The sequence below is a fragment of the Dermacentor andersoni genome, chromosome 2, assembly GCF_023375885.2.
Source record: "Dermacentor andersoni chromosome 2, qqDerAnde1_hic_scaffold, whole genome shotgun sequence".
Lineage (NCBI taxonomy): Eukaryota > Metazoa > Arthropoda > Arachnida > Ixodida > Ixodidae > Dermacentor > Dermacentor andersoni.
The window spans coordinates 87,440,609-87,453,179 of record NC_092815.1 but is presented as its reverse complement, the minus strand read 5'-3'; the positions used below and the strand labels follow the sequence as shown (position 1 = coordinate 87,453,179).

Sequence of the window (12,571 nt, the reverse complement as noted above, 5' to 3'; positions counted from 1 at the left end):
ATGGTAGTCTTGCGTAAGTGCTGGAATTTATTGCTTAACTATGGGTGTAAGTTCCTTAGGTGTAGCCTGTACACTAGTAAGAAAATATTAGTGCATGTTCTTTGAAAAACGGACCTGCTTGGGCCATACATGGCAACCTTACAACCCCATATTTTAGCTGTATGATTTGTTAGACAAACGGTCTTTGATAATAGAATCGTCTCCAGGCTTTACATGCATTCTTATAGGCTTTATATGCATTGTCAAAAAAATTGTATTCTCAAAAAATATGAAAAACACGGCGGTCATCAATGCAAAATATACTCATTGATTGACTGATATGTTATGGGTGGCAGTGGTCGTGTGCAGTTGAGGCAGAACAAGTACGAAGAAGGCTTGCCGTACAGACATGTACAAAGCCCCGAGAGTCTGTTGCTTCGAATTGTGCACTTTATAAAGCGGTAAATGTCACAGGTATAAGATGGCGCTCATGCTGAATAGACAAACATGCGTTTTTTGGTATTGCACAGTAGACAGGGCCATGCTGTGAGTGTGAGGCAAATTTTCGCATCCATATCGATTTCTAGCTCTCACAGGTGGACAAGGCAACAAGACAAGCTGTAAGGTTCTAGAATGAAAGTTGCATGACAGTGCCAACACTTTTAGAGCTTCTCTATAACAGGCTATGGCATTCAGTTGCTAGCGCAAAGTCACGGGATCGAAACCCAGCTGTAGTGGCTGCATTCTAGTCAGGGTGGAAGGAGAAAACACTGATGCATCGAAGTTTGGGTGCACGTTAAAGGAGTACTGACACAAAAAATTCACCGATGGTTAAGATACTCCTTAGTGTAAAATTTGAGCACAGCTCTATATCGGTTTTCATTTCGTGATCTATTAGCTGACGTGGACAACCTGTCTCGTGCAGCACATTGCAAATGGAGCGAAGTGTGGTGCGACTGCCTTGCTAATCGGGAGATCACAAGAGGAAGCGCATGATTCACAGCAGCCGCTGCAGAGACTTTTGCTGATGTAGCGCTTTGTTTCCATATATGGTATCGGTGAACGCATTCGCCGCATGCCATCGGTGAACAGATGGTGGCATGCTACTCCGGTGCCATCTCGTAGCGGTTGTCGCCGCAGAGCTCGTCTTGCACGGCACTATGCTTTTCTTCTCACGCTTTCGCCGTACCTTCCTCTTCCGCTTTCCGCCTCATGGTTCTGCTGCACCCTCCTCCTCCACTTTCCCCCTCGTGCTGTCTTCGCTTTCGCCGCGTTTCATCTTTCGGTGTGTTCGTTCACTCAGTTGCACTAAGGGGCAGTGCCAAAGCGAAACACAGGAATGGGCGCATCTAGGAGCTGTGCTCTAAACCTCTCTGTCGTACTGATCTTGTGTCGCATGTTTTTCTGTAGCCTTTGTATTATTTTTGTAGGTGCTTCCTGAAGGTTTATGGCAATGAGTTGGCCAAGTTACGTGTCACAGAAACTTGCCAACACTTCTGCATAATTTTGCTTTGCAGGAAGCGCTGCAGAGCTTGGCCTCAGATCCAGGTCTCCACCAGATGCTCCCACGGTTATGCACTTTCATCTCGGAAGGGGTAAGCAGAATTTTCATTCTGTGCATGCAGAAGGCAATCAGCCATTAGTGCTTGTTGAGACTCTCTAGCTCATTTGGTTTCTCACACTAAACGCAGAAGTCTGACATGCTAGATAACTACAACAAAATGAAAGACAGCCTTTATGAGGGCAGTATAAGTCAAAGACTGGTTGTTGATTACTGAAAACGTTTTAGAAAATGAAACAAAGCACATTACATTTTAAGTTAAAAGGGAATGCAGCCTGCTGTATCCTGCAGGTTTTTATTATAGATGAACGAGCTAACATCCGTGAGAGGACTGTGAAATTATGATTTCATTCAACTACGTTATTGGTGCAATGGTTCATGCTTGACAGAAGTTCGACAAAACAAATCTTATCTTTTATAGGTGATTTTCTCTAAATCCTGTGCCAGAACAGCTGCTATGGGGATTCAAAGGAAGCAGTGTTCTGGTTTGGCCTAATTTAGCACTTCCCTTTCTTTACAGTCGAAAAATGCTGGCAGCGTAGATTGCCACGGAGCATAATGGATAGATGTACCACATGAGTACTTGCTTGAGTGGGTTTTTTATGTGATCTGTGCTGTTATCACAGTTAGCAAGACAGGCAGGCCTGCCTTTACATGTGTAGTACCTTGGAAAGCGTTTCTGTTGTATTGATGCTTAGAAAGGCTGGTGTCACTCTTTTCTTGTCTAACATAATTTCATGTGAGGCAATGTGTGGCATCGGTATGTAATCCATATCTATCAACCTTTACTATTTTATCTTAATGCGCCCACTTTTTAGAGCTTGTTCATAATTATTGTAATAACACCATCCTGTTTAGGGCAAAGGCAAACTCAAAAAAATTACAAATACATTTGTAACTGGATATTGAGAGCCTGATTTTTCAGACCTGCTCAAACATTTTAATCTACCCACAGCCCCTACTCCAGAGAAACAACTTACAACCACGATTGAAATTTCGGCTCCTGGTACATAAATATTTAATAAAATTCATGAATATATTTTTACTTGTCTGTGCGGAGATCATTCCATACCTGCAATATGTAGTAGAGCTGAGTGCCCAGTTCACACTGCTTCTATAGAATAAAATGTGTGAAAGATTTTAATGAATGGTCAACATCTTGAGTAACAAATAATTTATACTGTTTATTTATATATTGCCAAATTTTGGTACTCTTGTAATTCAACTACGGTATGTCTAATATTATGACACTGGCAGGTCCGTGTAATCTTGAGCATTCATGATTCCAATGTGAAGTTGTATCTGGCTTTGGGGGTTTACTTGTAACATTTACTTTGTGTTTCTAGGTGAAGGTGAATGTCGTGCAGAACAATCTGGCATTCCTGATTTACCTTATTCGGATGGTCAAGGCATTGCTGGACAACCAGACTTTGTACCTCGAGAAATATGTAAGTACTAGTAGTAGTTGATGATTTGGATTGATTAAATGAGTTTGCATTTTCCATGGTGAAAATGAGCTGCTGGGGCATGGTGAGGCTCTGGTTGAGTAATAAAGGAGCGTCAACGTGACAATTAGATTTAGTGGGACCTTTGTGCTTATAAATAGAAACGCCATTGTCACTACAGTTGCCGACCGATTTTTCGGACCTCGCGGGAGACCGAAAAATGTTCTGAAAAATTCGTTCACCCAAGATAATTAAGTTTATTAGCCTTAGAGTGGCTTAAAAAAATCTCTAATAATGCCCTGCCCAGGGTGTCTACCAACCGGGAAAACTGGGAATTCTCAGTGAGTTTTAATAGTCTGGGAATACTCTGGGAAAACTCGGGGAATTTGTGCTTCTATCAGGCAAAATTAGCTGCCATTTTATTGGAAAGGGAACGAAAGTTCCCGTTATGCTCGCTTGAGTAAAAGAGAGGAATCATAATGAATCGTCTTTGACGTTGTGTCATCGGCTGGAAGAGTTGCCAGTGTATAGTCAACAAATGATTTTGCGGACGCCTGATTTTTGGGACACTCCCGATAATGCGGACGGCTTTGTGGCACCACCACGTACCCCATAGAGTCAATGTATGAGGATGTCTAAAATTTCGTTCACGAGAATCCTTCGCTGTGCGGTATGCCGGACTTTTTTGCAATCACTGCAGGTCTGAAACAGCATCAATCAAAGCCAACACCGCTGTTTTGATTATCTCGCCACCTCGAACCGGCATTCTCGCACGCGGATTTGCTGGCAGCCGTAGCCACCACAGTGGCAACGCGAGGACTACTTGTCCTTCGGTGCCATGTTTCTTATTCAAAGAATTTGCCGCTGCCAGCAATGGCACCGACTCTGCCTCTGTGATCCTCGGGATTGGATTCGAAGCTTAGAAAGCATAATGCGTCGCATAATGCCGGTTCCCAAAGCGCAGGTTCGCCTCATCACAGAAATGCTACGCTGTGAAGCATGCATGAAGTACTGCAGTGACGCTTAACAAGTGTGGGAAGGGGCAATTGTTACGGGACACAGTACGTATTCCCTCATTATACACGCGTGCACCTGCCGTCTACTGTCACAGTATGAGCATCGATATGCCTAATAAGTGTACTGGTAGGTTTTCAGAACTTTTTCGGACGTGCCTGTGGCGATTTGAGCCCTTAATTAAGGGCAGTAAAAGACATGCATTCATTTTTTTGGACTGCCCGATTTTTGTGACGTTTTCACGGCCCTTGGGAGTCAGAAAAATCAGATGTTGACTGTACACCTGACCAAGAGGATGCATCAAATGGTCTGTGGGGCAAATGCGTGGCGGAACGAGGACGAGAACAGAAAGGACCATCACATTGAGGAGTGATTGGGAAAGGAACTGTGCCGCCTCTTCTTTGAAGGAGCTTGAGCTCAAAAGGCAAAGTGTTGGCTGACACCGAGATGCAGGTGACCCTCATCCGAACCAAAATAAACTCTAAAGCAGAGAAACGCAACATTGAGGCATTGTGCGCTGGCTGAGAGTATGTCAGGACAGTTAAGGTTGATTTTCCAGCTGCTGAGAGAACGTGACTTGTGACAAAGTTGATAGAAATAGCTCATTTTCTAAAATATTTCTATCTGTATGCATATCTTTTTATTCGTACTTGAAAATGTTCGACTTGATTTGCAGTGGACTTTACCATTTCTTTTTCAAGGATATTTTATTCGCTGTGAATCTTACTAACCCCTCCTTTCAGTTTTCTATTTTGAATAAAGTAAACACTACTCCTTACTGTTAAAACTGGATTAAGTCATTTTTCACTTTTTAACATGCTTACTAGAGAGTGACATCGGGCGACATGGTGTTAGCCCATCTTGACATAAAACAAAGTTTTGTGTCACTCTGGGAATTTTGCAGGGGCACTCAGGGAAAGCCTGGAATACCCAGGGAATTCGAAATTGGTGGCTTGGTAGATATCCGGCCCGCCTGTTACTACGCTTGGAGGCAATCAGATTTGCTTGGATTTGTGCAAGAGTCATGTTGTCTCCGTATACACTCACCAAGAGCATCACCGTGTTGACGATCAAAGAAATGAGCCACGCTTCTTCACACTACTTGGCTCTCCCGAAGGCACAGTAGGTGGCGCAGGGCAGGCAAATGTGAAGTTGTGCAAACACATAGAAAAACGTGACGTCTCTGAGACACACTTGATCTGTGAACACACCACATGCAAAATAATGACCAAAACTTAAAAAAGAAAAGAAAAATTCTGCACCTAGTGACCATGACGATAGTGCTGACCGAGACAAAAAATAAAGGCGTGTCCTCGAGCCGTTTGTCAGCCAAGGAAGAGTGGACATGACCTCCGAGACCGAAGGATAGCGCGTGCTCTCTATTGATAGCGTGCTCCTCCCAATCTTGAAAGCTATGAAGTGGGCCACTTGAAGCCAAGCCTGGCGAAGTAAGCGAAATATCCAACATGGCGGCCTCCAAGATCAGGGAGCGTGGTTAAGATAAAGCAATTTAGTCCAGAAAATAAAACTTTTGGGCTTAAGTCCATCTAAAAAATCGGATGCGCAAGTGCATTAGCTCTGTGGGAACCCTGACGGTGCATCTATTAGGTCTGAAATATCCATGAAGTCCAAATTTTTGGAGTCTGAAAAACCCGCGGCGACTGTAGTAGTGCACGACACCAGAGTAACCGCCATATATCTTTTAATAACAAGCTTTTTCTACTGTGTGGCTACAGCTTCTGATAGTGGTTTTCAAGCATACCTGCTGTGTAAAGCTTTTATATGTTGATATCCTTCGTGTTGTAGTAAATGAGCCTGCAAAAGACGGTGCCTTTGAGTCTTTAGTTCAGTCAGTTAAGGGCTTGTAAACAGTTAGTCTGTCGAGTGACAGGTGCAACTAACAGCGCCTTCTTAATCATTCTCCCCTCCTACCCGAGCTGTTATCTTTCTATGTCCTCACTTCTCAATAGTACAGATTAAGCTGATTATTCGTGAGATGAATAGTGAAAAAGTAATGTAACATTTGTTGCATCCAATCATAGTTGCCATTTATCTCGCTGTGAACCGCAGTTACCAGCACCACTTGCAACAGTGACTGTTAGTAAAATCCACGATGAGACCCATCTGATGCACGATCAACAAATAGCGACACAACACTGCTCCTATCCACCCTGCACAAATTTTAATTTGTTCTTTGCTCCTATGCTTCTCTATGCTTAGTAACATTGTTGCAGCCATTCTCTAGCCCCATGTTGTTGAAGGATATGTTGGCTTCTGTCTGCTGTCATGCCTGAACCATGATTTTTTTCTTCAAAGCCACAGGAGTCGAGAAAATCTGTGGCTTGGATAATGCAAGCTATGTAGCGTTGAAGCGGTCTACTGGTTTTGCAATGCATATATGCACCATTTCTGTCCATGAATTTTGTGTAAATAGAATATCTGCGAACTTATCATGCGAAATTGTGCATGATGCTCCGTTAAACACTTAACATTTCTTAGTACTTAGCTATGACAGACATTGAGTTTTACGTGGGGGGGAACCTTGGCATTTGGTGTCAACATTATAAATCCGTGTTAGAAGGACACTGCCCAGCTACTTAATTCTTAATGCTCTGATGAGTTGTAGTCAAAATATGGCCACTTTGTTAATGCGTAAAAGGAAGAGTTAGGTGCGCATTTTATATGAAAAAGTTTGCTACTACTTCCACAAATCTTTGAAACAGGCACCCACAAAATGCCCAGCTCATGGCTTTTAACACGCCGCTGCCTCATGTATACTAGTATCTATATACTTCCCGAATACCATAACAGCAATCACATGAAAGAAAAGTTTCGTGGTTAAGATCGAGAGCCACTCAATTGCAAGTGATGAAATGTGTCATAGTGGCCCTCAGTAGCCATTATCGACAATATGGTACACCCCTCACGCAACGGAAGCAACCGATTGTCATTATGGCTAGGCACATATTGTTCACAAAACCCATCAGTTCATTGCAACTTTGAAGTGTAAACATGAAGTAGTTGTTTACACCGTCAATCGCAATACCTAAAACATACTCTAGCAATACTAAAACATACCGCAGGGCAGCTTAGGCTGTCTTGAAGAGGAAAATTCATACACCTTCTGCCTCACCATATCGCAATCTTGCATTGTTTAATTATACAAACTGATTATATAAAAGAGAATCTCGCACACCCGCCTCATAAGAAAGACACCACAAGAATCACATGAATTTACTTGACTTTTTACTTTCACCAGGGAATATTGATATCTTAAATATGTCCTATATTACTAATAAAAGGCTTCTGCTTTTCTTTTTTTTTTTCTGGCTGCAGCCACATGGTTCAAAAAGGCATATTTCACTCAAATATTTAGGCCGTACAGCCTGTGTCAGTTTGTCAAACAGCTTCGTTATGTTATGTCTCTTCGTCAAGCAACACGCACCAGTAAATTGCTCAAGTCAGTTGAAGGTGTAGCACGGGAAAGGGAATAAACTTTGGTACATTCATTTTCATATACTGTAAAGAGCTGTAGGCCTCAGTTAGCTATACTTTTAATTACCGCCACTTAAGTTTAACCAGTGAACAACGGCTTAATCCTGAGAAGCAGTTAAAGAAGCAAGTGGTGCTGGTAGAAGCCAAACTGCGCTATTAGTCAAGTCCTCATGTCACTGCCGAGCGTTTCTGTGAAGAATTGCAAAAATTCGGTGTTATACCATGAATTACTCGTCGTGAGGAAACATGTTTTAGTGGGTTAAAATCAAGGTAAATGTAGAAGTCATATCTAACCAGTGGTTGTGACATGCTTGTTGCACCACGGCAGATATGGTATCCTAAGTGTATTCTTATGTGCTATGTTATTGCGCTTATGCTTTTATTATTTACGTGAGCTACTGCTGCAAAGTGTAGACCCATGCATAAAGAAACCTGCAGTGGGCTGGTCGGAGCTCTTTCGACTGGCACTGTAGTGCAGCCTTTGAAAAATATATTGCCGTCTAGGAAATAAGCTCTTTGAATAAATTTTTGCGAACTAAGATGTTGTAAAAATATATTTGAGACGACCAGCATAAGTGTAAAAGCATAGGGAATGAGAGCTTAACAAACAAAAACACTGCAGAAGACTCCCAGACACCACTCGAACTGTAGCAGGCGACATGCTACACACAGAGTGGAACGGCCAGTACACTTTAAGCTACAAACGCTGACAGTTTTGCTTCTATCTCAATCTTGTGCATAATTGAGGTGTCACACCTAAAATAACAGTGGTGGTGCTCCTCATCATGCCAGCATTGTGAGACACCTAATAGCTTTGAGGGTGCTGTTTCTGCTGCGCAGAAGTGGTGCCATTGCGTGCTGTGCCATGCCAACATGAGGACTCTGCATATTCTTAGAATATCATTTGAGAAGCTCAGTGCAACGCTAAACCTTTCTAATGCTTTGTACTTTGGGCGAAACTACAAAACCTTTTTTCTCCTTCTTTCTTTCTCTTCTATATATGCGTGCGTGCGCACGTGTGAATGTAAACTTTTGCTCTTTGAAGGAGACAGTGGTGTATTTTTGCTGAATGGTGTTCTTTTGTGGATGAGATGGGGTACCCAACGAGCACTTTCACATTTCCTGTTGTAGCTTCACGAGCTGATACCCTCAGTGGCAACATGCATTGTGAGTCGGCAACTGTGCACTAGGCCTGACGTGGACAACCATTGGGCACTGCGGGACTTTGCCTCTCGCCTGATGGCCCAAATCTGCAAGTGAGTGTCTTCTCATACCTTACTCTTAAAGTCTTCAAGAGGTGAGCATAAGAACCATGCAGTCGTCTTCTTGGGGTATTTGTGTCTTTTTTCACTATAACAATGCTTAAACCCACTTGAGGCCACAGCTCATGGTTTGAATTATCAGAAGTTGAACAAGGTACAAGTTAAAGACCCAAGAAAACAGTTTACACACAAAGCACACTCTTATGCTTCCTACTGAAACCTCAGATAAACATAACCCATATCAAGCTGATGAAGACGATATTTGAAAATAAGTTTTGTCATTCAGCGATTGTGTTTTCTTAATGCCATCTGTAATTTACTGCCTTGTTAGATTTCCTGTGTTTGTAATGCAAACCACAGAGACAAATAGGAAAGATGCAACACAAGCTTTCTAGTATCCATGCTTTCTATAATCCTACGAAAATATCAGACCAACATGGCCAAAGCTCTGCCCTTATGTCCTTAAATCATTGCCCTTGTAAATGCTTTTAATGCGCCTATAATTCTTAGGATACTTCACGCACTTTTCGATGTCTGTCTATCTATCTACTTGTTTGTATATTTATGTCCCTAACCATTTTCCCGCCAACTTGGGTCACTGGGTAGGCGACGGTCTAATGGGTAGAGCATTGGGCTGCTGTGTTGAAGGAACCGTGTTCAAAACCAACCATCGGACCAACTTCAGTCAGTGGGTATGTACCGCTCTTACGGGTCACTCTTCAATGATTAAAAAAAAAACAAATCTTTTAAACTTTTTTAATGCTGGGCGGAATCGAACCTGCGTGATGTATATTCAGACAATCTTGTCTGAATGTTGTTGTTATCCCCCCCTATGTAATGCCCGATTCTGGGCCCTTTGGGTAAATAAATAAAATGAAATGAAATAAATGAAATATATATTCACACATGTGCTATGCGCGACCTTCGTGGCAGTGCCGCTAGATGGCGCGGTATGTCCAGATGGAAGTGCGAGAGAGGAGCCTGGCTGCATACATGCCCCACACACAACACGCTTTGGCAGTGCCGATATGGGGTATTGCTAGATTGCTTCTCTGCCAATCGTATTAGCATTGACAATCTCAAGATGGGTTCTGTCAGAATTTTTTGGTACTCCTCTTCCCTCTCTCTCTCTCTCTCTACCCACCGCGGTGGCTTAGTGGCTATGCCATTCTGCTGCTGTGCTTGAGATCTCGGGTTCAATTCCCAGCCACAATGGCTGCATTCAGACATTCTGCAAGAACGCTCGTGCACACAGAACTAGGAACGCGTCAAAGCACCCTCGGTGGTTGAAATTAATTCGGAACCCCCCTCCCAACTGCGGTGTTCCTCAAAACTCACTGTGCAGTTTCTGGACGAGAAAACCCACAACTTGATTTTTGACTCTCTCTCTGTCTTAAGTGTTTTGCTGCAGCACTTCTGAAAGACTCATTTTTGGTTCCTGCAGGAACTTCAACACAAGCACCAACAACGTCCAAACTCGTGTGACGCGCATGTTCAGCCGGGCACTGCAGAATGATAAGATGCCGCTTGCTTCTCATTATGGAGCTGTCTCGGGGTTGGCTGAACTCGGGCCTGAGGTGGTGCGGTCCTTTGTGCTCCCACGGGTGCGAGCCTTGGGTGAAAAGCTGCGCCAGGGTCTGGAGGAGCCCGGTGTCTCGCCCGTGGACAAGAAGGCAGCTGAGCACATCAAGCAGCTGCTTTTGGTACATCCAAGTGTATACTTTGTTTCACACGTAGCACATAATGCATTCATTGCATTTGCAACCAAAAAATAGTGCATTACCTATGGAAGAAAGATTCATGTAACATTAATGTCCCATACCTTTATGTTACAAAATGTGATACAATTCTTGCATGGAAGGCATCGCAGATAAAAACCTATTTCTGCATTAATTCAGTAACCGTAACATTAGTTGCTGACACCAGATCACACAGCTTTGATTAGGCCTAACAGGCTTGATAGTGTGGCCGTGACAAAAATTTACTGCCTTCTGATGTCATAATGGGCCTCAAATCGTCGCGGAAAGCTTGTCGCTAATCCTACAGGTGGTTCATCAGCAATCGATCCTGAGATCCTGTATACAGATTAGATCAACGGCCGTTGAAGCAGTGTTCAGGTCCACAGTCGACTTGCCAGCAACTACTGCGAGCATGCGTGCCAAGTTCATTTGTATGCTCGCATGTGTAGAAAAATTCCAACTGCGAAAGTCTGCGTGTGTGAACGCTGAACTCGTGTATTTGATGCGGTCAGTGCGCCTTCCAGTGGCTAATCGGCGTAGCTTCACACATGCTTTCATGCCTTTCACACACACTGCTTTTGCTGTTCCGTCTGTTTGTGTGGTGTTAATAATTTTGTTCGGTCTGGTCAACCTGCTCATACCATGGGCTGACAAAAATAGTGTGCTGTGAGAGTGGTGTGCATGTCAAGACATGGCCCACAGCCAGGTCATTTACTGAAGGTGCCAATATTTTAAAAAATGCTTGAACGAAACACTATATGACGTCTAGAATTTCAGCCATGGTTGTACATTAGTTCTGTGGAGTTGGTGTGCTGGGGGAATGTCGAATAATCGACAACTTACTCACTTCGATGAAAGTAAGTCTGCAACTTACTTTTATCTTCTTTTATTTTCTCCTTTTGTGTTACTTTGTCTTTAATGCAAAGACTGCAGATCCTTGGACAGCATTTGTACATTTAAATGGATACAAATATATGTCAGATACACACAGCTGCCTGTTCTACATTTTTTGCACATGTGAAGCCTTTGAAAATATTGTATTGGTTATGGTGCGAATATCTATAACTCTGGCGACTTACGCTATAAGCGATCTATGCTGTAGTTATTCTGCCGAAAGCATTACAGATTAAGAACAATTGCACTGCGAAATGCATGGAGTGAGACTTCTGTGACTGTTCATACTTGCGTATCTTCCACAGAGGCGCCTGCTAAGTATGAAACATAGCCTGGTTTCACTGCAACTAGTGTGCGCAGCCATGATTTTTAAAGTTACTTTGTGCTTTCTTAAGGTGTGCAAATATTTTAAATTTTATGTACCTTATTTACATGACTGTAAGTCGACCTGTCTTTTTTACATTTGCAAATCTGAAGGGGGGGGGTCGACTTAAAATAGAAACCAAAACATGGCACCGCCAAAAAAGCAAGACCAAGGAGAGCTACAACATAGTTACAATTTTATGTTTGCTCTATGGCCCTACCCGTAGCTTCTTGCTATCCCGTGTGTTCGCTTTTCGGAAAGGTTTTTCAACATTTTTGAGAATTTTACAGTGCACACAACACTTGTGGGGGGGGTGTCGATAGTTGATGGAAGCACCACTGTTCCATTCGCGACGGCACCCTCAGAACGGCGGCGCTTGCGGGGAGTATCGGTAGTTCATAGAAGAGCTGATACCGCTCACATGTTTCTCGTTCCCTGTAGCTTTTAGCCATAGCCTCCTAGATCTAGATCTATTAGCTTTCTCTATGCTCTTAGTTTGACCAAAGGCATTGGGTTCTTTATTCTATGGGCATTGGTTTGACGCGTTCGACTTGACTGCCGGCTACGTGCTACTTCCATGCTTCCTCACTCGTCATGAGTGCTCCAGGCCCACTAATCATTCGGCACTCGTTCGCAGCAACGTTCAAGAAGGCTGCCATCCTTTACGCCGAAGAAACAAATCACTGCGCAGCGGGCCGCAAGTTTCTGAACAAGTGGTGTGAGAGTGGCGACTGCAGCGAAGCGAAATTTTCACCTGTGACGGCAAGTGAGGAATTTCCCACGTGCCGAAGTCTGGACGCTTCACGGAGCTGTAGGCC

At 43.3% G+C, this 12,571-nt stretch overlaps 1 protein-coding gene across 1 annotated transcript in view; it reads left to right on the top strand.

The window, feature by feature from the left end:
- The window catches only part of Taf6 (TBP-associated factor 6), a 37,786-nt gene that overhangs the window by 15,162 nt on the left and 10,053 nt on the right, over positions 1–12,571 (top strand). The window contains exons 7-10 of the mRNA XM_050188557.2: positions 1,497–1,574; positions 2,887–2,988; positions 8,626–8,750; positions 10,201–10,459. Coding sequence (XP_050044514.1) covers positions 1,497–1,574; positions 2,887–2,988; positions 8,626–8,750; positions 10,201–10,459 — 564 coding nt within the window. The remainder of the gene's footprint in view (positions 1–1,496; positions 1,575–2,886; positions 2,989–8,625; positions 8,751–10,200; positions 10,460–12,571) is intronic.